This window comes from Humulus lupulus, chromosome 2, assembly GCF_963169125.1.
Source record: "Humulus lupulus chromosome 2, drHumLupu1.1, whole genome shotgun sequence".
NCBI classification, from domain to species: domain Eukaryota; kingdom Viridiplantae; phylum Streptophyta; class Magnoliopsida; order Rosales; family Cannabaceae; genus Humulus; species Humulus lupulus.
In genome coordinates, this window is record NC_084794.1 from 233,050,335 (window position 1) to 233,076,767 (window position 26,433).

The following is a 26,433-nucleotide window of genomic DNA, read 5'->3' on the forward strand; positions in this document are numbered from 1 at the left end:
TGAGGGCCAATAAAAACCCGATTGCAAAACTTTCGCTGCTGTACGCGATGGCCCGAAATGCCACCGTAAGGTGCTGAATGACACTGCTCTACTATTGATTGAGTCTCTTCCATTGGTACACAACGACGAATTATTTGATCCGTACTCATTTTGAACAGGTATGGATCATCAAAGAAGTAATATTTAGAATCATGAATCAATTTCCTCTTTTGATGTGCATTAAAATCAGGAGGTAGCTTGCCACTAACCAAGTAATTCACGATGTCGGCATACCATGGAAGTTCTGTTGATACAGCCAGCAGTAACTCATCCAGAAATAATTCTTTGATCGAATCTTTACATTCAGCATCTTTATTCTCTAATCATGATAAATGATCTGCCACAAAGTTCTCTTTCCCCTTCTTATCCACAATCTCAATGCCGAACTCTTGAAGTAACAATACCCAACGTATCAACCTTGGCTTGGCCTCCTTCTTTGCAAACAAATAACGCAGTGCTGCATGGTCTGTGTATATAATAACTTTGGAACACAAGAGATATGGTCTGAATTTATCACATGCAAACACCACCACTAATAGTTCTTTTTCAGTGGTTGAGTAATTTCGTTGAGCATCATCAAGAGTCTTGCTCGCATAATAAATTACTCGAAAAATCTTCTCTCTTCGCTGCCCCAACACAGCTCCTACCGCATAATCACTAGCATCACACATAATCTCGAATGCTTGACTCCAATTCGGGACACTCATAATAGGGGCTGACACCAACTTCTCTTTTATCGACTCAAATGCCTTCCTACACTCTTCATCAAAAACAAAATCAGTATCTTTTTCTAGGAGATTGCATAGTGGCTTGCTGATTTTCGAGAAGTCCTTAATAAACCTCCTGTAAAAACCCGCGTGCCCCAAAAAACTTCTTATCCCCTTGACATTCACCGGTGGAGGAAGCTTCTCAATGATGGCTATCTTGGCTCGATCTACTTCAAGACCTTCCTTTGAAACTCGATGCCCCAAGACAATCCCCTCTTGAACCATGAAGTGACATTTCTCCCAATTCAGCACAAGGTTCTTCTCTTCACATCTACAAAGGACTAATGCCAAGTTGTGAAAGCACTGGTCGAATGACGACCCAAAAACAGAAAAGTCGTCCATAAATACCTCCATGATCTCTTCTACCATATCTGAGAAGATGGCCATCATACACCGCTGAAAAGTGGCAGGTGCATTACAAAGTTCAAAAGGCATCCTCCTGTAAGCAAAAGTGCCGTAAGGACATGTGAAAGTTGTCTTTTCCTGATCTTCAGGAGCGATTGCTATTTGATTATAGCCTGAATAGCCGTCTAAGAAGCAGTAATGTGTATAGCCAACCAAACGATCGAGCATCTGATCGATAAATGGAAGTGGGAAATGATCCTTTCTAATCGCCTTGTTCAACTTCCGGTAATCAATACAAACTCTCCACCCCGTCACTGTTCTTGTCGGAATCAATTCATTGGCTTCATTCTTGATCACTGTCATTCCCCCTTTCTTTGGTACAACTTGCACAGGACTAACCTAACTACTATCCGAAATAGCATAAATGATCCCAGCATTCAATAGCTTCAATACTTCTGCCCTTACTACTTCTTTCATGGCTGGGTTCAATCGCCTTTGATGCTCAATCGAAGGCTTATAATTTTCTTCAAAAAGAATCTTGTGCATACAAACAGTTGGGCTTATTCCCTTCATATCTGAAATTTCCCATCCTATGGAAGATTTATATTTCCTCAAAACTCTTAGCAATTTTTCAGTTTCACATTCTGATAGTTTTGATGAAATGATCACTGGGCAAGTGAAATTCTCTCCTAGATACTCATAACGCAAATGCTCTGGGAGTTGTTTCAAATCTTTCTTTTCCACCACTTCCTTCTCGACTTCTCCTTCCTTGGCTTGACAAAGAGTTTCTTCCACTTTAATACTACTAGCACAAGGAATAGCACTGAGAGCCATCACACATTCAGCCACTTCGTCACCCACAAACTCACCATTCACCTTTTTCAAATCAGCCTGAGTAATACTAGAATTAAGGTAATGTAGTAAAGGATCAGCACATAATTCTTTTCTCATCGTCTCTTCTACTACTACCTCAATAGAATCCACTCGGTGACATGTGCTCGTGTTGTCATGCTGCTGTAGTGCTTGATAAATGTTGAATTTAACCTCTTCATTGTTAACCCTCAGTGTCAAATGACCACCTTGTACATCAATAAGAGCTCTTCCAGTAGCCAAGAATGGACGACCAAGAATAATGGGGATTTCATGGTCCTCCTCCATATCCAAAACCACGAAATCAGCGGGAAAAATAAACTTGTCCATCTTAACCAATACGTCTTCAATCACTCCCCTAGGATAAGTAAGTGACCGATCTGCTAATTGAAGAGTGATGGTTGTGGGCTTCACCTCTCCTACCCCCAATTTCTTGAAAACTGAAAGTGGCATCAGATTTATACTCGCTCCAAGATCACACAAAGCCTTATCAAAGGACGACCCTCCAATAGTGCATGGTATAGTAAAGCTACCCGGATCTTTCACCTTTTGAGGCAACTTCTTCTGTAGGATGGCGCTGCATTCTTCTGTTAACTTCACAGTTTCAAAGTCTTCTAATCTTCTTTTCTTTGACATAACTTCTTTCATGAATTTCACATAATTAGGCATTTGCTCAAGAGCATCTGCAAAGGGAATGTTTATGTGAATTCGTTTGAAGATTTCTAGAAACTTTGCAAACTGTTCGTCTAATTTCTTCTTCTGAAATCGCTGAGGGTATGGAATGGGAGGTTGATACACTAGAAGGCTATCTTTCTTCATGTCATTCTGGTCACTTCCACTCTGCTTCTTGGCTTGCTCTTCTTTGTCTACCTCTCGTACCACTGGCTCAACTTTCTTCTTTGAACTAGCTTGAACATCACCCTCTTTAAGCACCTTACCACTTCTCAAAGAAACTGCTTGGCATGATTCCTTTGGATTTACCACAGTGTCACTAGGAAAACTTCCCTTCTGATTAGAATTCACCGCATTAGCTAATTGGCCCACTTGAGTCTCAATTTTCTTCATTGAAGCACCCATGTTAGTCATATGGGTTTCTATATTGTCGAGTCTTGCTTCATTTTTTCCGAACCTCTTGTTAGACTCCAAAATAAAAGTGCCCAAAATGTCTTCCAACGACTGCTTTTTCTCTTGTTGCAGTTGAGAATTGAATCCCGAAGGTGGTTGCAGCACATTTTTATTATTAGCATAAGAGAAATTTTCATGATTGCGCAATCCTGGATGATAATAATTAGGCATGTTGTTGCTTCTGTAATTATTGGGGAAGGAGCGGTTTGCCATAAACTGGGCTTGTTCTGGACTCATTTCTTTCCCCTGCATTGCAGCAGCCGCTGCTACACTCTCCATAACCGTTGGATTATTTTGCGCTGATAGAGCAGCCATTTGGGTTTGTAGAGCAGCAATTTGGGCATTCAGGGCTGTCATCTGATCAACTTCATATAACCCAGCAACTTTCCTTGGGCCCGACCTCTCATTAGGCCACTGATAACTGTTGGTGGCCATTTCCTCCATCAAAGTGAAGGCTTCATCAGCTGTCTTGGCTAATAGAGCACCCCCTGCAGCAGCATCAACTATTGTTCGTGTTGGAGCGTTCAACCCTTGATAAAAAATCTGAACTTGCATCCAATTTTGATAACCATGTTGTGGGCAACGTCTTAATAATTCCTTAAACCTCTCCCATGCCTCATAGAATGGTTCTTGATCTAACTGTCGAAATTGTCCAATATCGCTACGTAACTGGGCTGACTTGGAAGGAGGGAAAAACTTAATCAAAAACTTTCTTGCCATCTCATCCCATGTTGTTATTGTTCCAGGCTGCAAAGATTGCAACCAACTCCTGGCTCTTTCCCTCAAGGAGAAAGGGAAGAGACACAATTTGATGGCATCATCAGTAACGCCATTCATCTTCACTGTGGCACATACCTCCAGAAATATGGCCAAGTGAATGTTAGGGTCTTCAGTAGCTAGACCCCCAAACTGATTTTGCTGCACCATGTTAATTAGTGCAGGTTTCAGTTCGAAGCTGTTGGCAGCAATGGCTGGATTTGCTATTCCAGTGAGATTCTCATTCACAACAGGCATGCAAAAATCACGCACTGCCCGCTGCGCTGGATTTAGAGGAGCCCCAGCAGCTGCTGGTTGATTGTTATTATTGCCATTGCCACCGTTGTTGTTCACCCCGTTGTTGTCCATATTATGCTCTTCAATCCTTTTCTTAGATCTCAACTGACGGAGTGTGTGCTCAATTTCAGGATTCAGAGGCTCAACAGGTGTAGAACTCCTAGTCCTTCGCATATACTGAGAACACAAGAACAATCTATAATGTTAGTAACAAAACAAATAAAAATCTAATTTAAAATCAAGACTTAAAGTTTCAATATTAGTAAAATTAATTTTAATCCCCGGCAACGGCGCCAAAAACTTGATACAGAATTTTTCTACCGCAAGTGTACAGTGTATTGCAATATAGTTTTAAATTAAAAGATGTCGAACCCACAGGGATTAAATATTAAATTCACTAATTACTATTACTGTTAAGTCTATAATTTTAATTAGAAAAGCCAATAAATAAATTAACAATTAACTAAAGAATATGAAATAGCAAAATAACCAATTCTAACGCTCTTGGAAAGTGATTAAATAAAAGATAAATGTACTAGAGTAATGATTTCACTATTCAATTATGAACATAGTTTCTTTATTATTCTAATCAATTCTCCTCATTTGTAATTTCTAGAATTATAATATAATGCATTTATCTTTCTCAAGAATATATGCAATTAATCTCAATTAATCAATATGACATCTCTATTCGCTATTAATTAATCAAAACGTCATTAAGCAATAGTTATTCTAAACCAAATTCATAGAGTTCAAGGAATCTCTCAATCTCACAATCACTCTATGTCAAATCTTCTTATGTCCAATCTATGTTTATCTTTCTCAAGCATAAACCCTAGATTTCAATTCACACTAATGATGGCCAAACATTAATATGATAAAATTAAATCAAGAAGATATGAACAAACGAGAAGAATTTCATAGAAATAATAATAGAAACCACAATTCAATAATCAAAATAGATTCATCTAATACTCTAGCACAAAAAGAGTTTAGTTCTCCATTATAAACATAAACATAATAACAATGTATTTGTTCATAATTAAAAAACTAAAAATGAAAGGAAGAAGAAATAAACTAGATGTAATGGTGATGATCTTGATGATGTCTAGCCTCCTCTTCTTCTCCGAGCCTCTAATCTCTGTCTAATCTCCTCCAAAAACCGTGCTTAGACCCTAATTAAACTTTTCCTTATATATCCCTTGCAAAAAGCCCTCTTTTACCCTTCAAAAATCTCAATTTACGATTTCCGTACGGCTCTCGGCGCTGCAGCCCCTTAAACAGGCGCTGCTGCGCTACAAATGTGCCAAAAACGAGTCTCTGTTTCAGTCAGGCGCTGCAGCCCTTAAGGATGGCGCTGCAGCCCTAATTCATCCCAGAAATAGCGATGCAGCCCCTGAATATGGGGTTGCAGCCCTAATTCACGAATTTTGCATTTTTCTTCGTTTCACTTCCGTTTTGTACCAATTTCGCGCCACTTTTCCTTGGACCCTACACAAACACAACACAAGCATAAAACCAAACAAAAACACCCTAAACACCTACAAATTAGATATAAAATGACACTAATAAGTGAATCTAAAATTCACTTATCAGCTAGATTAGTAAATTAGGTGAAGTGATGTCCAATTTTTTGTAGTTATTTTTCAGTATATTGTTTTTTTTTTTGGTTTCTTTTATTATTTATTTTATTTAATAAGAAAACTAATAGTCGATCGATAAAATTGATGATGATTGTATACTTCATGGACTTGGTGATGATGATCGTCATTAGTAGGAGGAAATGATGGATGAGGATTAAGATGTTCTAGAGTTAGCATGATATGGTAGAGGACCATGCACGTGCACAACCTTATCAAATTCCATAGTGAAGGTCATAAGATAACAATCAAGTTCCAGAAAAAGAAAAAAAAATGAATTTTAAGATATTATTAAGGCATTTTCTCATCATTATAATATATGTGTTTCTATTTCTAATTTTTATTGTAAGTGTTAATGTTATGTCTTTTTCTAAACTGCAACAAAGTTTTTACATAGATCATAAAACCAAAAAGATCATTATGTCTAGAGCGGCTACAAGATGGTGGAACTTTAAGACATTTTTGACCAAGACATGAATCTACGATGCGAAAGCTGCAAATCTCACAGATGTTGACTGGCTCCATTATCCTCACCCTGTTAGCTGCACTATTGCCATCGTCAAGTGTCTTCTGCGAAGTCGACATTAAAATTAGGCACCATAGTGCTTATCTACTTTACTAAAGAATTGAGCAAATGTTGCTGACCGCGCTTACGATTCTTAAGCGTTTGATTTTCCCTGATAAGTGCCTCCACTAGAGCTGACTGTTTAAAATACATTTGTGACGAGGATGAAGTTGGTGCCCACTTCACGCCGATTGTCTTGAGCCCAGGCAACACACCATAACCTTTCATGTAGCGTGAACAGGACCTAAGAACATTAGTGACAATATCCAAATCAGGCAACAACGATATAGACACTATCAACGAACAAGGTTATTTCTCATTACTACTTAACATTTCAGATATTTTAATAAATTCTAATAAATATATCATGTCCATAATTACTAATAAATTCTAAATATATCTAAAAATTGGTGAATTTGGCTGACATACATCAATAATTACAAATCACAAGAGTTTTTCTACTGACACAATCAATACGATCACTATTAATTCTTTTTAATTATAATAAAACATCAATGGTATGATCGACAATTTCTTTATTTGTAAAAAATGAATAATTATTTAACTTTCCAATAAACTCTCAATATGGTTTTATATATCAACATTGATACATATATATATATATATCATTATAACAATACTCACGAGTAACACTAATAATGCTCACTAAGAGCAAGATTGTAGATATTCAAAAACTTTGTGTGTAATCGAAATGTTCATTACACCTATGATAACAAATAATTAAAAAAAATGATAACTATATGGTTAGATAAGCATAAAAGACAATGATCACAACACTTTAACCTTAATATTTGATAATTACAAAGTTGATTAGTATTGTTGTTAATCTTAGAAAAATGTAGACGAAATTTTAATGTTGATTAGATGTAAAATAGTCAATCATTTAAGAATGATACAATATAAAACTAAAATCACTTCAAAAAATATAAAAAAATTCTATTATGTAATACTTTTACCGTGCAATTAGATCTTTTGACGACACATTTATGACTTGTGTCGATGCATTTAATTGTCTTTTGTCGACGCCATAATTACATAATGTGTTGGCAAAAGTAATACCGTCAAAAAGCAATTTGAGAAAAAAATATGTTTCTCGGCACCATAACACCTAATGTGTAAAACCCACTATTATTTTACAAGTAAACTAATTTTTTTTAAAAGTGGTGGGACCCAGTCAAGAATAGTCAAAGTTTTCTTTTTCAATTGGGATATTTGCGGCATAAGTACACAAAGTTTTGGGTTTGTACCCAGCATAAATCCAATCTTTTTTTTAGCGGGGAAAGTACTCAAAGTCACTAAAAGAGTAATTCTGTCAGTCTCCATCCGTTTAGCTCTGTTAGGTGATGATTGGACCAACATGTGCCATGTACTTATTAGTCCAACTCATAAATATTTTTTTAAAAAAATTATTTTAAATAATTTTAAATAGAAAATAAATTAAAAATACGTTTTAATTTAATAAAATTATATAAGAATAAAATTTCAAGAAAAATATTAAATTTTATTTAATTTAAAATCTTTAATAATTAAAAAAATTAAAATTAAATTAAATTAAAACAAACAAACAAAAATAAAACTTTACTTTCCATTATCATCAACAACTATCAAACCATTAACCATCCAAAATTCTTCAAAAACACATTACAAAATACCCAAATCAAATGTAAACCTAAATATTTTGATACCAAAATACAACCCTAGTTCAATCAATACCCAAATCAACCAACAAATGAGTTCAATATCCAAATAAAATACAAACCCATTAATCATAAATGTCATCACCACCATCATCATCATTAATACAAATCTTAACCCCAACCCCGAATTTCAAATCTGAAACCCGAACCTTGAATTTCAAGAAGAAGAAGAGGAAAGGGCTTTCGAGGAAGAAGAAGAGCAAGAATCACAAAAGCCAAAAACCACATCGTAGCTCCCCACCTTGCCTTCATCATCCGTCCGTCGCAGCTCCCCACCTCGCCTTCGTCGCAGCTCCCCACCTCCGCTAGTCGTCGTATCTCATCACCTCCGCCAATCGTCACAGCTCCCCACCTCTGCTAGTCGTCAGCCATGGCCATCTGTGAAAGGTGTGATTACACTCCCTAGGGTTGGCTGGGCTGGTAAGAGAAGAAGAAGAAGAAAGATACAAATAAAGAGAGAGAGACAGAGAGAAAGAGAGGGAGAATAAGAAAGATTTTTAATTAATAGTATAGTTATTTTATTTAGTTTTTAGGTTTTTGTTTTATTTTAATTTAAATTTATAACTTTTAATAAATTAAAATGTATTTTTTTATTTTTTTCTATTTAAAATTATTTAAAATATTTTTTAAAAATATTTATGAGCTGGAACAATAAGGACATGACATGTGTTGGTGCAATCATCACCAAATGGAGCTTAACGGATGGAGATTGACGAAATTACTCTTTTAGTGACTTTGGGGACTTTCCCCGCTAAAAAAAAAGATTGGGTCTGTGCCAGGTACAAACCCAAAACTTGTTAGAAAAAGCATATACATGATCTTTGTTTATTTTCATGTATATATAATATTAAACAAATTAATACGAGATAGCCTAAAAAATGTTTCTAAAATTGAATTCAAAGAGAAACAAAGAATAGAATACTTACCGTATACGCAGCGGAATAAAATATTCCTTCCTTCAGTTTCTCTAACTCTTGTATACTTTCTATTGCAGAGTATTACCAAGAAACTGAACCGATCTTCTATTTTCTTCACAGCCTTCCAATGTATCCTTAGAATCACCTAGACTAGTGTGGGCAATTCTCAACACATGAGATAGATATAGAGAGAAGAAGAGAAAATAACAAAGAGGCTTAGAAAAGGACTTGTGTTTAGAGAGAATCTAAAACTATCAAAAAACCAGTGATTAAACTTATCTGTCGTCTCAAAAATCTTAACTAATGACTTCTCTCTAAGCACTCCTTTTATAGACTCAATTAGGCCATTTAATTTAATTAAAAAATCAATAAAATAATAGCCATTTTAAAGCCCTAGGTCAAAATTATCATGGGCTTTAGGCCCGTGAAATTTTCCATGTGATTATAAGCCCATTGGACATAAAATCAAGGCCTGTATTATTTTCTATTGATTTAATTAATTAAATAATTATTTAAATCCTTTATCAAATTAATTATTTATAATTTTAACATTGATTTAAACTTATTTATTAATTTAGATACCAATTTATCTTAATTAATAAATCTGCCATAATTTCTCTTTTCTTCTCAAAATTACACAACTCTATAAAACTATCCAAAATTAACCTGGTCAACTTTGATAATTCTAATTGATAATTAAATCAATTAATTGAGACTATCTAGATGATTTTATCCAAGGTACAATGGGGACCATGGGCCTATGAAATCAAGCTCCAATAAGTTATCATAAATCTAACAAATAAATTTACTAACTTATTAATTCCTCGTGACTCCACTATAGACTCGGAATTACACTCTTGAATTCATAGAACGCTCTATAACAAATATAGATACGCTATTAATTATCCATTGTTACAACCATAATTGTCACTCAATCCTCTATAGACGGTCTACAATGAGATAGGAATAAAATACCGTTTTATCCCTCATTATATTTTATCCTTAAAACACTTAGTTCCTTGTAAATGATATTTTAGTAAACTAATTTAATTTCTGAAATGAGATCTCTATCATTTAACACCTTGAACCAAACTAAAAGGAAACCATCGTTTCACTTCTTCATCAGAAGCTATAGATGTTCATATCTATGATTAACACTCCCACTCAATTATACTACCGAGTTCCCAAAATGTAAGTATGGGCTAATCCGTAGGGTAAGCTGGTAACGAACAAGTCAAAGAACTCAAATAATACAATCAGTTAGAATACTAACCACTCAGAATTGAGATTGAATTGACATATGGTCAACTATATGATATTACTAGAATAGATAATAACGGTATGTTTACTTATCTTATCAACTGTCAATATCGGTCCATTCCGATGTAACAAATACATCTGATCTTATCTACTTTGTTAATGTTCTGGAAAGAACATAACACTGTAATGTGTAAGAAGATCATATCGTAGATTGGCAAGTCAGAGTAAATCCTGTCCACTAACTAATCTTAGGACTAACTTATTTTGAACATATAATCATATTTATATTCCATTGTGATTACGTCACTATAAGTAAGATTAGCTATATGCTCGGGATTTAATAGAAGTTTATATTAAACAAATAATCATGAAAATAAAACATGTGAGCAAAGTGATTAACCAAGTCAAAAAATGATTTCTATTCTTTTATTGATAATAAAATGAGATTACAAAGAATTTGGGTTTTAATTAGGGCATAAAACCCCAACAAACTCCCACTTGCACTAATTGAAATTAATTCCTTAATTCTACTAATCCCATTTCCTTGATATGCTTATCAAATGTAGCTTCTGGTAGTGTCTTTGTAAACGAATCTGCAAGATTGTCCTCAGTTGCAATCTTCATAACCTTCATGTAACGCCCTGGCTACCCCAGAACAGTTACGGTGAACGGTGAACCGGAAATTTGACCCGCTACCCGAGTCCTTTGGTTAAAAACGTGATCTAAGTGTCATTAACAGATTAAGGTGTAAAACCAGTAAAAAGGAAAGGGCACTTTTCATTAAGTAAATAAACTGCTCATGAGCCTTTTTAAAATGTTTACAAGTAGTTCATGTTACAAAAGAGTTGCTACAGTTCCAAATACACAATCCCCGCCGGCCTAAGCGGCAAAAATAGGGTAAACCCCTAGTCCCTCTGAGAACTCCTTGACCGTGGCGGTCAAGCGGCCCTGTATGTACATCACATTGCCCAAGCTCTCCACTCAGGGTTGGCCAAGCTTTTCCTTCCCTTTACCTGCACCACATAGCACCCATGAGCCAAGGCCCAGCAAGAAAACACAATAAAGCATGATATAATATCAACAACGATCATAATAACCATTCAGGACTATCAGTCCAACAAATAGGTGACAATAGCCAAAAGTCACAATAATGAGCATCGCTCCCTCTAGCCATGTGAGGATAGGGTCACCAGGGCTTAACTGAGAAGTGAATCATTCATAAGTTGTTTAGGACAGGTGTATGGTGAATGGTCACCAACATAACCTTCCTCCCGACCCTAGAGTCGTGCCATGGACAACGTCCCTTGGCCGTGTGACAAACAGTCACCGGGGTCATATACCTTGGCCATAAACATCTGGTCGTAGACCAGGCAAGCGCTTATAAGTTCCTCGACCCTAGGGTCGGTCTGGCATTAATGCTACAGAGCCATTCAATGCATGATTCTCGACTTTAGAGTCGGTCCCTGAGTAGTCAGTGTCTCAAACAGGTGATCAGCGTTCAACAGCATTTAATATGCAATCCATGTCCACATATATCAACCAACATGCCTTAATATCAAACCATGCATGTCATATACCTATGCAGGGTGCAACTGTATTCATACACTGTTTTCTTACCTTTGGTTCGAGTGAGAATAATTATATGAACGACCCCTGAGAACGATCAACCTTTAAGTTCCTCGACGGTCACCTGGTCATAACCAAGATATAGGATTCATCAATAAAAAATGATAACTGAGGGTTCCCAAACCAAATCCCAGCCCCCGAGACCTCAAATACTACCCAACCGGGTACTAGGTCCAACCCCGAGGCCTATGGTTTGAATCCCTAAGCTAAAAACCACTTTTAGCAAAATTTGGCCTTATGGGCCGTGGCCCCAAAAAGCCGTGCCGCGGCACGCCCCCAAGCCTCATCTGCCAGACGCGCATGGGCCACGGCACACAAAAGCTGTGCCGCGGCACCCAGCCCAATTCAGCAACAAGCCCACGCACAAACCAGAATTTCCCCCTGTGCGTTTTTCTCTCAAACCAGCCTCTCAAACCATCATGAAACCTCCTCCAAACATGTAATTAATCCCCCAAATAACAACCTTAACCCACCTACAACAAACCCCAATCAAAATAACATAAAAACTCCATTTAATCCTCACTCCCCACATCAAAATCCATGAACTAAAAACTATAAGAAAAACAGAGCACCAGCTGTAATTAATGGCCAAAACTCACCTTGAGACTAGCTTTAAACCTCCCACACAGGCTAGCACAAGTGCTCCAACCTAGCCTTAAGTTCCTCTAGCTTGAATTATCACCAAGAACACAAAACCATCAAAGGAGCAATGAAGAAGATGAAGCTATGGGAAGGTACGGGAAGAAAAGATAGAACCCCTGTTTTACTCTGTTTTATTCTACAGCCTTCTAAGTCACTTAGTCACATATATCCTTCCAAAAAGACCAAAATACCCCTTATGTCATCTTAAGCCTCCAAAGCCACCCCAAGGGCAAAATTGGTACATTCCGCTAAACCCGTTAATTATAATTAACGCTTCCCATTTCCCGCTAATCTCGATATCCTCAAACACCAATATTTCATAACCCGTTACCCTAAAATCCCCGGTAACGCTATAACCTTTAATATCACCCCGAGACTCACCCCGAACCCCGAGCTCAAACCTATTATGACCAAACCGATAAATCATGTTTAAGGATCGTCTCATGTCAAAATTCTCGAACCAATCCACATTATAATGTGGTCTCACAATATATCATTAACATACAACAAATATTCAATTATACCCTCAACGGGCCAAATTACCATAATACCCCTGTAAACAAATGTGGACTCACATGCATGCATTTAACATCATATGATAATATAATTCTCGTAAGCATGCATAAACACATTTAATGGCATAATTAAACAGTTATGGCCCTCCCGGCCTACTAATCCGGCCATAAACCATACTAGGGAATCCGGGGCATTACACTTCACATCTCCCCTGGCCACATATTCTCGAATAATGTGATACTTCCTTTCTATATGCTTACTCCTCTTGTGACTTCGAGGTTCTTTCGAGTTGGCTATCGCTCCTGTATTGTCACAAAACAACACAAGAGGTTTATCCATTTCTGGAATAACACCAAGGTCTGAATAGAACTTCTTTAGCTAGACTATTTCCTTAGCTGCTTCTGACCCGGCTATGTACTCAGCCTCCATGGTGGAATCTGAGATTGCAGACTGCTTTACGCTTCTCCAAATCACAGCTCTTGTAATGCCCCGAATTCTCCGATGTGGTTTAATGGTGGGATTAGTAGGCCAGGAGGGCCATACTTGTTTAATTATGCCATTAAATGAATATATGCATGTTTTTGTGAATTATATTATAATATGATGCTAAATGCATGCATGTGGGTCCACATTTTTAATTATAGGAGTGTGATGATAATTTGGCCGTTGAGGGCATAATTGTATAATTGTATGCATGTCGGTGATATGTTGTTGAGACCACATTATAATGTGGGTTTGTTCGAGCTATTCGGCATGAGACGACCATGGTATGTTATTTAGCGGTCTAGTCATAACAGGTTTAAGTTCGAGGCTCGGGATGAGTCTTGGGGCGATTATAGTGATTAGAGAGTTATTGGGAGTTAAAGGGTAATGGGATATGAATTATTGGTGTTTGAGACTATCGAGAATAGCGGGAATTGGAGAGCGTTAGTTATAATTAACGAGATAGGTTGGAAAGGAAAATTTTGCCCTTGGGAGCTTTTAGAAACCCTTAATTGACCTAGGGTTATAATGGTCTTTTCACCCCTAGGATTAGTATAAACTACCTTTGGCTATGAAGAAGAGGAAAAAACAGAGCAAGTTCTTGAAGCTTACCATACCTTCCTTCTCCTCCATTTCCTTTGTGATTTTTGAGCACTTGTTGAGGATTCTAGCTTGGGAAGTAGATCTTGGGAGTTTGGGAGAGTGTTCCACCATTGAAGAGCATCACAACCTGAGTTTGAGGTAAGTTTCTAGCCACTAGTTCCCTGGTTTGCTCTATTTTGGTTATTAGTTTCAGCTTGTGATTTTGTTGTGGATAGTTGGAATTAATGGAAGTTTTGGTTGGGGTTTAACTTGGGTTTTGATAAGGGTGTGATATAGATCAAGTTTAGGGGTTGTATTGAATGTTTGACTGGTGTTTGATCTTTGTTTGAAAGGTTGGTTCCAAGGGAAATCGCAAGGGAAGAAAAAAACCAGAGTGTTGGCTGAACTGAGGGTTGGGCTGCGGGATGGCCAAGGAGGGTCGCGGATCTTGAGGGTTGCTGAAGGAGGCCGCCTCTATTTGAGGGGGGGGGGGGGGGGGGGGGGGGCGCGGCATGGCTAGGGAGGGCCGCAGCCCTTAGTGGAATTTTGGCCATAAATGAGTTTTTGGCTCGGGGATGCTAGCCTTAGGCCTCAGGATCGATCCTACTACCCGGTTTAGTAGTACTCGATGTCTCGAAGGCTAGGTTTTGGTTTTGGAACGTTTGTTATTCATTTTATTGATGGAATCCCATAATTGGTTATGACCAGGTAACCACTAAGGGGCAAAAAACAAGTCGTTCTCAAGGGTCATTCTTATATCAATTCTTGCTCAAACCAAAGATAAGAAAACTGCACCCCAAATGTGACATGCGTGGTTGTTCATGAGACATGTTGATTGTATAAATGTGAACATAGATTGATTACTGAATGCTTAGCAAATCTTGCTCACTTGTGCATGGTATTGGCTCATTAGTCAGACTTGGCAAAGGTGTCAGTATCAACTGTGAAGCTGTGACTCATTAGTCAGGTTCGACAGTGGTACTGGGCACTGGTCACACAGTGTTGACTCATAAGTCAGGATGGCCTTAGCGTGTTCAACGCAAGACAATAAAGATTAGATCTAATCGATATCTGCATTGGGTGTTTCAAAGAGCACTAATGTCGGACTGACCTCAAGTTCGATGAATACTATAAGCACTTGTGTGACTTACCCATCAGTCACTCATCTGTTAAGTTAGAGACTTACCCATCAATCTCTCATCTATTTAAGGCTAGTGGCTTACCCAGCAGCCACTCTTCTGTTTAAATTAGCGACCTGCTTCTTAGTCACTCAGTATGGTTTACTAGAACCTCAAGTGGTATTCACTCATCTGTTTATGAGCGATAAGCTCTGTATGATTATAATGATAATCATTTGATAATGTTTATATACAATATTGTGTTTTCTTGCTGGGCTTTGGCTCATGGGTGCTATGTGGTGTAGGTAAAGGGAAAGAAAAGCTCACCCAGCCTTGAGTGGAGAGCTTAGGTGGTGATGTGTACATATGCGGCCGCTTGACCACCACGGCCAAGGAGTTCTTAGAGGAACTAGGGGGTTTACCCTATTTTTTCCGCTTAGGTCAGCGGGTTTGTAATTTTGAAACTGTAATGACCATTTTGAGTTGTAAATAACCTGTAAATGTTCTTGTGGGCCCATGAACAGTTTTATGTACTTAATAAAATATATCCTTTCCTTTTTATTGATTTTCCACATTAGCCTGTTAATAACACTTAGATACACGTTTTTAACCATAGGACTTGGGTAGCGGGTCAAATTTCCAGTTCACCGTTCACCGTAACGATTCTAGGGTAACCAGGGCGTTACAACTTGGTATTAGAGCATGCTAAGGTTAAGGTTCCTATAGACTGGTTGGGCATGTACACACATCACTGAAGTCAAGCTCGACTCATGGTTTGGTAACTATTTATGTAGTTATATGTATAATTGCTTAAATATAGTATATATGCTTTACCTGTATGCATGAGACACTATGTAAAACCTGTGCCCTCAAATATTATAACCTCAGCAAATGTGTGCTAATTAGTACTGGGATTGCTGGAACATACTCATTAGTATGGTTGATTATGATTTATTATGTGATACATGCTAAGTGTTGAATGCTATAAACATGTATTTGCTTGTATAACTGAATGACTGTGGAATGTGATAAATGTCTGTTTGTTCTTGGACCGTAAGGCGACAAGAGGTTTAGTTATTACTACCTGACTGGCCGTATTGATCATTATTTCAGCAAGGTGTCAGATAAGAATAAATCCAAGGCAGACAAATATGTCAGCTGGCCAGAGTGATCAGGGCCAGAATAATAAAAACAGCCAGGGTCAGGAAAATGACCAGTCACAGATTCCACAGCCAGCTCCTGCAAACTGGCAGTAGTTGTTTAATGACTTGCAGGCAATAGTGTTGAAACAGGGAGAGGAGCTTCATCTCCTGAGACAGCAGCAAGCCCCTGCTGTGGCTAGTGTATCAGAGGCACCTCCTGTGTCGGTGCCAGCAGCAGAGCAGCTGCCTAAGGTAGGAAATAAATGGGAACCTCTCTATGAAAGGTTCAGGAAGTAACAACCTCCAATTTTTTAGAGCAGTGCAGATCCTGCCAAGGCTGAGCAATGGATGAGTATGATTACCACTATCCTTGACTTCATGAGGGTAACTGGTAATGAGAGGGTGGCTTGTGCCACCTATATGTTTCGGGAGGATGCCCGGATTTGGTGGGAGGTGATTACCCAGACCAAGAATGTTAATGCCCTATGTTGGGAGGAGTTTCAAACTCTGTTCAATGAGAAATATTATAATGATGCTATCAGGGCAGCTAAAGCTGAGGAATTCATCAGGCTACTTCAGGGAAGTTTGTCAGTCACTGAGTATGCCTTGATGTTTGATCGCTTGGCGAAATTTTCCATGGAGCTGGTGCCCACTGATGGGACCAGGAGAGAGAGATTCCTTCAGGGGCTACAGCCCAGATTAGCCCGTGATGTACGTATCACCACTGTGGATGGGGATACTACCTATGGACAGGTGGTTGAGAAGGCACTCACAACTGAGAGTGCAGAGAACAAGATCTGGCATGACAGTGCAGCCAGAAAGGAGTTCAAGAGGATAGTTCCTCCATTTGTGGGTTCTGGTAGGGGTATAGGCCCCAGTGATCAGAAGAGGAAGGTTCCTGACACCTTCCCAGTTCCAGGTCCTGATAGGTGGCCCCGTGGTATTACAATGGGTCGTCCAGGGGGTAGTGAAGCCTGGAAGACTCGTCCCGAATGCCCTAGATGCAAGAGGCGTCATTTGGGAGAGTGTAGGGAAAATGCCTGCTACTTGTGTGGAGCAGTAGGTCATTTTAAGAAAGATTTCCATCAGGCAAGAAAAGAGGAACCCAGAAAGGCAGACAGCTCGGCCCCAGCTCGAGTGTTCGCATTGACACAAGCAGAAGCTAAGGCGTCTCCCTCAGTTGTTACAGGTCAGCTTCTTAATGCTGGAACCCCTTATAATGTGTTGATTGATTCTGGTGCTACACACTCTTTTGTGGCTAGTAGTGTTATTGATAGACTGTGTAGACCCTGTGATTTTTATGCTGTGGGGTTTGGTATTTTGCTACCCACTGGAGAGTTAATGGTATCTAGGAGATGGGTCAGATCTTTGCCAGTGACAGTGGAGGGCAGAGAGTTGTCAGTGGACTTAATAGAGTTAGTTATGACTGGCTTTGATATGATATTGGGTACGGATTGGTTGGCGAAGTATGGGGCAAGCATTGATTGCAGAAGGAAGATGGTCACCTTTGAGCCTGAAGGTGAGGATCCTTTTGTGTTTGTTGGTACTGTGCATGGACCTCGTATTCCTATGATTTATGTGTTGAGGGCTAGGGATGTATTGCAAAGAGGTTGCATTGGGTTCTTAGCCAGTGTGGTTGATACCACTCAGGTCATGCCAGTGAGACTAGAAGATACTAGACTTGTATGTGAGTTTCTGGATGTGTCTCCAGAAGATTTTCCAGGGTTGCCACCGCACAGAGAAATTGAGTTCGTTATAGAATTGGCACCAGGGACGGAGCCAGTGTCTATAGCGCCTTACAGAATGGCCCCAGCTGAGCTAAAAGAATTAAAGGCACAATTGTAAGAGCTGTTAGATCTGAGTTTTATCAAACCTAGTTTCTCACATTGGGGTGCGCCAGTTCTGTTTGTGAAGAAGAAGGATGGTTCTATGAGAATGTGTATTGATTACAGAGAACTAAATAAGCTTACAATTAAGAACAAGTATCCTTTGCCAAGGATAGATGATCTGTTTGATCAGTTGCAAGGTAAGAAGGTATTCTCTAAGATCGACCTTCGTTCTGGTTATCATCAGTTGAGGGTCAAGGAAGGAGATATACTGAAGACTGCTTTTCGTACCAGGTATGGGCATTATGAGTTCTTAGTCATGTCATTTGGATTGACTAATGCCCCTGTTGCTTTTATGGATCTGATGAACAGAGTGTTCAAGGACTATCTAGACCAGTTTGTGATCGTCTTCATCGATGATATTCTGGTATATTCTCAGACTGACTCAGAGCATGAGCAGCATCTGAGGTTGGTTCTACAGAAACTGAGGGAACACATATTATTTGCTAAATTCAAGAAGTGTGAGTTCTGGTTGTCTCAGGTATCCTTTCTTGGGCATATTGTCAGTAAGGAGGGGATTAAGGTAGATCCAGCAAAGATTGAAGCGGTCAGAGATTGGCCAAGGCCAAAGAATACTTCTGAGGTTAGAAGTTTCCTTGGATTGGCAGGTTATTATAGACGTTTCGTGGAAGGGTTCTCAAGGATATCTAGTACTTTGACTGAACTTATACGCAAGAGCCAGAAATTTGTGTGGTTAGATAAATGTGAGAACACCTTCCACGAACTGAAGCAGAGATTGATTACAGCTCCGATTCTGAGTCTTCCAATAGATCAGGAGAAGTTTGTGATTTACTGTGATGCTTCTCATCAGGGTTGGGCTGTGTTCTGATGCAATCAGAGAAGGTAATCGCTTATGCTTCTCGTCAGTTGAAGGAGTACGAAAAGAGATATCCTACTCATGATTTAGAGTTGGCGGCTGTGGTTTTTGCTTTAAAGATATGGAGGCATTATCTCTATGGAGATAAGTGTGAGATCTATACAGACCACGAGAGCCTAAAGTACTTCTTCACCCAGAAAGATCTTAATATGAGGCAAAGGCGTTGGCTGGAGTTAGTAAAAGATTATGACTGTGAGATTCTGTATCATCTAGGAAAAGCCAACGTGGTCACTGATGCTTTAAGCCGGAAGGGTCCGGGGCAGATTCATGATATGAGGCTGATAGCCAGAGAGTTAGCAGATGATATGACCAGAGCTGGTATAGAGTTGCTGGTGGGCTAGTTGGCTAACATTACACTACAGTCTACGCTGTTGGAGAGAATCAAGGAAGGTCAGTTGAATGATCCACAGCTGATCAAGATCAGAGAGGATGTTCTGCCTGGAGCATCCAGAGATTATACAGTGTCTGAGTTAGGCTTGTTGAGATACAAGGGGCAGATATGTGTTCCGCTAAACATTGATTTGAGGCGAAAGATTCTGGATGAATCTCATACTACACCTTACTTTTTGCATCCAGGCACCACGAAGATGTATCAGGATGTGAGATCGTTGTATTGGTTGCCAGGGATGAAGGGAGAAGTAGTAGAGTATGTGGCTAAGTGCTTGACTTGTCAACAGGTCAAGGCTGAGCATCAGAGGCCGGCAGGGTTATTGCACCCTCTGGATATCTCAGAGTGGAAATGGGAAGACATCACAATGGACTTTGTGGTGGGCTTACCCAGGACTGTTGGTCAGCATGATTCTATTTGGGTGATAGTGGATCGCTACACCAAGTCAGCTCACTTTCTGCCAGTGAGGACTACTTATACAATTGACCAGTATGCAGATCTCTATGTGAGAGAGATTGTGCACCTCCATGGAGCACCTAGGTCGATTGTGTCAGATCGGGACCCTACTTTTACTTCCAAGTTCTGGGGGAGTTTGCAGAAGGCCATGGGGACACAGCTGAAGTTCAGTAATGCTTATCATCCTCGGATAGATGGGCAATCTGAGAGGATGATCCAGATTCTAGAAGACATGCTGAGAGCATGTGTGCTGGACTTTGGTGGATCTTGGAGTAAGTATATGCCTTTGATAGAGTTCTCCTACAACAACAGTTATCAGTCTACCATTGGAGTTGCACCTTATGAGATGTTGTATGGTAGGAATTGCAGATCTCCCATTCATTGGGATGAGATAGGTGAAAGGAGATACTTAGGTCCTGAGGAAATTCAGAGGACCAGTGAGGCTATTGAAAAGATTAGGGCTCGAATGCTCGCTTCTCAGAGTAGACAGAAGAGCTATGCAGATCCCAAGCGCAAGAATGTAGAGTTCCAAGTGGGAGACTATGTTTTCCTTAGAGTCTCACCATGGAAAGGGGTGAGAAGGTTTGGGAAGAAAGGCAAGCTGAGTCCTAGATTTGTAGGTCCATTTGAGATCTTGGAGAGGATTGGTCAGGTGGCTTACAGATTGGCTTTGCCTCCGGCGTTGTCGTCCGTGCATAATGTATTTCATGTTTCAGCTCTTCGGAGGTATGTATCTGATGTGAGCCATATCTTGAGTTATGAAGATCTGGAGCTTGAGCCAGATCTCTCCTTTGAGGAGCAGCCAGTTCAGATACTCGAAAAAAAAGACAAAGTCCTCAGGAATAAGACGATACCTTTGGTAAAGGTATTGTGGAGGAACATCAAGGTCGAAGAAGCGACCTGGGAGCTGGAGTCAGATATGCAGAGTCAGTATCCTGAGCTGTTCAGGTAAATTTCGAGGATGAAATTTCTATAAGGAGGGGATAGTTGTAATGCCCCGAATTCTCCGATGTGGTTTAATGGCGGGATTAGAAGGCCAGGAGGGCCATACTTGTTTAATTATGCCATTAAATGAATATATGCATGTTTATGTGAATTATATTATAATATGATGTTAAATGCATGCATGTGGGTCCACATTTTTAATTACAGGGGTGTGATGATAATTTGGCCGTTGAGGGCATAATTGTATAATTGTATGCATGTCAGTGATATGTTGTTGAGACCACATTATAATGTGGGTTTGTTCGAGCTATTCGGCATGAGACGACCATGGTATGTTATTTAGTGGTCTAGTCATAACAGGTTTAAGTTCGGGGTTCGGGATGAGTCCCGGGGTGATTATAGTGATTAGAGAGTTATTGGGAGTTAAAGGGTAATGGGATATGAATTATTGGTGTTTGAGACTATCGAGAATAGCGGGAATTGGAGAGCGTTAATTATAATTAACGAGATAGGTTGGAAAGGACAATTTTGCCCTTGGGAGCTTTTAGAAACCCTTAATTGACCTAGGGTTATAATGGTCTTTTCACCCCTAGGATTAGTATAAACTACCTTTGGCTGTGAAGAAGAGGAAAAAACAGAGCAAGTTCTTGAAGCTTACCGTACCTTTCTTCTCCTCCATTTCCTTTGTGATTTTTGAGCACTTGTTGAGGATTCTAGCTTGGGAAGTAGACCTTGGGAGTTTGGGAGAGTGTTCCACCATTGAAGAGCATCACAACCTGAGTTTGAGGTAAGTTTCTAGCCACTAGTTCCCTGGTTTGCTCTATTTTGGTTATTAGTTTCAACTTGTGATTTTGTTGTGGATAGTTGGAACTAATGGAAGTTTTGGTTGGGGTTTAACTTGGGTTTTGATAAGGGTGTGATATAGATCAAGTTTAGGGGTTGTATTGAATGTTTGACTGATGTTTGATCTTTGTTTGAAAGGTTGGTTCCAAGGGAAATCGCAAGGGAATAAAAAAACCAGAGTGTTGGCTGAACTGAGGGTTGGGTTGCGGCATGGCCAAGGAGGGTCGCGGCTCTTGAGGGTTGCTAAAGGAGGCAGCCTCTGTTTGAGGGGCGGGCCGCGGCATGATTAGGGAGGGCCGCAGCCCTTAGTGGAATTTTGGCCAGAAATGAGTTTTTGGCTCGGGGATTCTAGCCTTAGGCCTCAAGATCGATCCTACTACCCGGTTTAGTAGTACTCGATGTCTCAGAGGCTAGGTTTTGGTTTTGGAACCTTTTTTATTCATTTTATTGATGGAATCCCATAATTGGTTATGACCAGGTAACCGCTAAGGGGCAAAAGACAAGTCGTTCTCAAGGGTCATTCTTATATCAATTCTTGCTCAAACCAAAGGTAAGAAAACTGCACCCCAAATGTGACATGCGTGGTTGTTCATGAGACATGTTGATTGTATAAATGTGAACATAGATTGATTACTGAATGCTTAGCAAATCTTGCTCACTTGTGCATGGTATTGGCTCATTAGTCAGACTTGGCAAAGGTGTCAGTATCAACTGTGAAGCTGTGACTCATTAGTCAGGTTCGACAGTGGTACTGGGCACTGGTCACACAGTGCTGACTCATAAGTCAGGATGGCCTTAGCGTGTTCAACGCAAGACAAAAAAGATTAGATCTAATCGATATCTGCATTGGGTGTTTCAAAGAGCACTAATGTCGGACCGACCTCAAGTTCGATGAATACTATAAGCACTTGTGTGACTTACCCATCAGTCACTCATCTGTTAAGTTAGAGACTTACCCATCCGTTTCTCATCTATTTAAGGCTAGTGGCTTACCCAGCAGCCACTCTTCTGTTTAAATTAGTGACCTGCTTCTTAGTCACTCAGTATGGTTTACTAGAACCTCAAGTGGTTTACTAATCTATGATATGCTTATCGCGGTTGGCGAGAGTAAAAAATACCACTAGTTAAATAGAGTTGTAAACTCATTTAACAATGGACACCACTATTAACAACCTACTATTCGATCAAAATAAGAAAACAAGATATCCTATTTTATGAGCTAGACCCACGGTTTCAATAATCATAGATTTAGTCCTAGTAGTCACCGTAGGGGTGAGTCTAGTAGAATTTGACCTATAATTACCTATCTTTCGAAATCTAATCTTGTTAAAATAACTAATGAACACCTTTTGTAGGGGGACGAATCAAAGCGCCTCGAGGCCCCATTAAGTTATTGACTATGTTAAACCAATGGTGGAGATCAAATAAAATTCTTAAAATAAGCTCATTATAAAATTAAAAAAATAGTATTTTTATTATTTATTTTTAAAAAATTAATAACTATGGTTTTCCCAAAAAAAATTAAACAGATTAAATTTTTTAAAACCAGAGTCCTATAATTTTTTATTAATTCTAAAGTGTCACATTGAAACAAATTCAATTAATTTAGAATTAATTTGTTGCTGATCAATATTTAGGTTTAACTAATATAATGAACCTATACAATTAAGTCCAACTCAGGTAAATGGGCCTTAACAATTGGGCTTGTATGGAGGAGGGCTGGGTCCAGTATGTCGTTCCCACTACAAATGCCCCCTATCTTCCATACAAGGTCCAAAAGACAGGAATTTAAACCTTTGTTTTATTAATTGTTATTAATTGATTAGGCCCACTATAGTCATGCAAAACAAATGGGCATTCATAAGTGGAATCACCCACAAGAGAGGAATTTAAACTTTACATTTCTAATGGGCTCAAATAAAACCTATCATTTTATGAATATTTTATTTGGCAAAAACCATATATCTAACAAACAAATGGGCCACTATATGCATCTAAGCCCAATTGCAAAAAATACCACATATAGTGCAAACAGACATGTTATAATTAGATGGGCCTAATCATGTTACTATATGAGCAATTCTATGAATTTATGCAAAAATACCACAGTTTATTTCATTTGCAAAAATACCACAATTAATTATCTAGAATTTATCAAAATATTCAAATTGATTAAATTTGTACAAAAAATAAGTCAATTTAAATGAAATTTATCAACAACTAACAATAATTAATTTAAATTTCATTTATCAACAATCAACTTGGTTAAGGTTAATTTGAAAAAAATATTAATTTAATTTAAATATGATTTATCAACAATTAACCAAAGTTAATTTAAATCCCATTTATTAAAAAAATATTTAATTAATTGGCTGAAAAAATGATATTTTTCAAATTTAACCAATTTTAAAATTTAAAAACAATATCTTAACTATTTTCCAAAATATATTGTGTTGTTACAACTATTAGCTAATATTTTAATCATTTAAAAAAATAAAATATAAATAGTTATAACAACCCTAAAATATCTCAAAATAGTTAAACAAATTCAAATATCTATAAAAATATCTAACTAACAATGTTCAAATTTCAAATAATTTAAATATTAAAAACTATGGAATAAAAAAATATTTATATTTTCAAATAAAGATTTAATAAAAATATCAAGAATTTAAATGAACATATCTTAAATATCTGATATAATAATTCTAATATTTTAATATATTAAAAGATTTAAAATTAAGTTATTAGCCAATTTTAAATTTGAATTTGAATGTTTGTAGAAAATATCTAATTATTTAAATCCCAACTAATAAAAATATCTTATTTTAAAAAAAATTAAATGATAAAAAAAAGATATTTTTGGTTTTGATAAAAAGTAATGTATTTTCATAATTTTAATTTTTTTTATTTCTCAAAAAAAAAAAAAACTGGATGAACAGTACCCGAAACAGGTACTGTTCACCCGAGCATGGTGGCTGGGCTGGGGCAGGGGTGCACGCACGCGCGCTGGTGCGTGGTGCGCGCGCGTACACAGTGCAAAAAAAAATTTCAGCAATTTTTCAAACCAAAACCATTTTCTAATTAATTTTTAACATGTTTTACACAAAATAAAGCATATATAAAAATTAATAACATAGAAAACACAACAAAATAACCTAAAAATTGCTAAAATTCACATAAAATCAATATGCTTCATAAAAACATGAAAACCATCCAATTATTCAAACATATCAAATAATTCAATTTTAAACATGTTCATGCATGAAAATAAAGATTACCAAAGGCTCTCAGGCCAGTTGTTAGAAAAAGCTTATTCAGGATCTTTATTTATTTTCATGTATATCTAATATTAAACAAATTAATACGAGATAGCCTAAAACATGTTTCTAAAATTGAATTCAAAGAGAAACAAAGAATAGAATACTTACAGTATACGCAGCGGAATGAAATAGTCATTCCTTCAGTTTCTCTAACTCTTGTATCCTCTTTGTTGCAAAGTATCATCAAGAAACTGAACCGATCTTCTATTTTCTTCACAGCCTTCCAAAGTATCTTTAGAATCACCTAGACTAGTGTGGGAAATTCTCAACACATGAGATAAATATAGAGAGAAGAAGAGAAAATAACAAAGAGGCTTAGAAAAGGACTTGTGTTTAGAGAGAATCTAAAACTATCAGAGAACTAGTGATTAAACTTATCTGTCGTCTCAAAAATCTTAACTGATGACTTTTCTCTAAGCACTCCTTTTATAGACTCAATTAGGCCATTTAATTTAATTAAAAAATCAATAAAATAATAGCCATTTTAAAGCCCTAGGTCAAAATTATCATGGGCTTTAGGCCCGTGAAATTTTCCATGTGATTATAAGCCCATTGGACTTAAAATCAAGGCCTGTATTATTTTCTATTGATTTAATTAATTAAATAATTATTTAAATCCTTTATCAAATTTGTTATTTATAATTTGAACCTTGATTTAAACTTATTTATTAATTTAGATACCAATTTATCTTAATTAATAAATCTGCTATAATTTCTCTTTTCTTCTAAAAATTACACAACTCTGTGAAACTATCCAAAATTGACATGGTCATGTTTGATAATTCTGATTGATAATTAAATCAATTAATTGAGACAATCTAGATGATTTTATCCGAGGTACAATGGGGACCATGGGCCTATGAAATCAAGCTCCAATAAGTTATCATAAATCTAACAAATAAATTTACTAACTTATTAATTCCTCGTGACTCCACTATAGACTCGAAATTGCACTCTTGAATTCATAGAACGCTCTATAACAAATATAGATACGCTATTAATTATCCATTGTTACAACCATAATTGTCACTCAATCCTCTATAGACGGTCTACAATGAGATAGGACTAAAACACTGTTTTACCCCTCATTGTATTTTATCCTTAAAACACTTTGTTCCTTGTAAATAATATTTCAGTAAACTAATTTAATTACTGAAATGAGATCTCTATCAATTAACACCTTGAACCAAACTAAAAGGAAACCATCGTTTCACTTCTTCATTAGAAGCTATAGATGTTCATATCTATGATTAACACTCCCACTCAATTATACTATGGAGTTCCCAAAATGTAAGTATGGGCTAGTC

At 37.7% G+C, this 26,433-nt stretch overlaps 1 protein-coding gene and 1 non-coding gene across 2 annotated transcripts; one reads left to right on the top strand and one right to left on the bottom strand.

Moving 5' to 3' along the window:
- Window positions 1-1,550: 1,550 nt before the first annotated feature.
- LOC133815260 (uncharacterized) lies at window positions 1,551-2,657 on the bottom strand. The gene has a single exon (XM_062248115.1). It carries the CDS (start codon window positions 2,655-2,657, stop codon window positions 1,551-1,553), a length of 1,107 nt encoding a protein of 368 aa, XP_062104099.1.
- Window positions 2,658-3,711: 1,054 nt separating this feature from the next.
- On the top strand, window positions 3,712-3,815 carry LOC133820225 (small nucleolar RNA R71). The gene has a single exon (XR_009886650.1). It is a non-coding gene; the product is annotated as a small nucleolar RNA R71 (small nucleolar RNA).
- The last annotated feature ends 22,618 nt before the right edge of the window (window positions 3,816-26,433 follow it).

Excerpts from the sequence above, each read along its gene's own strand:
- LOC133815260 (XM_062248115.1), bottom strand. The coding sequence starts at position 2,657 with ATGTCAAAGAAAAGAAGATTAGAAGACTTTGAAACTGTGAAGTTAACA.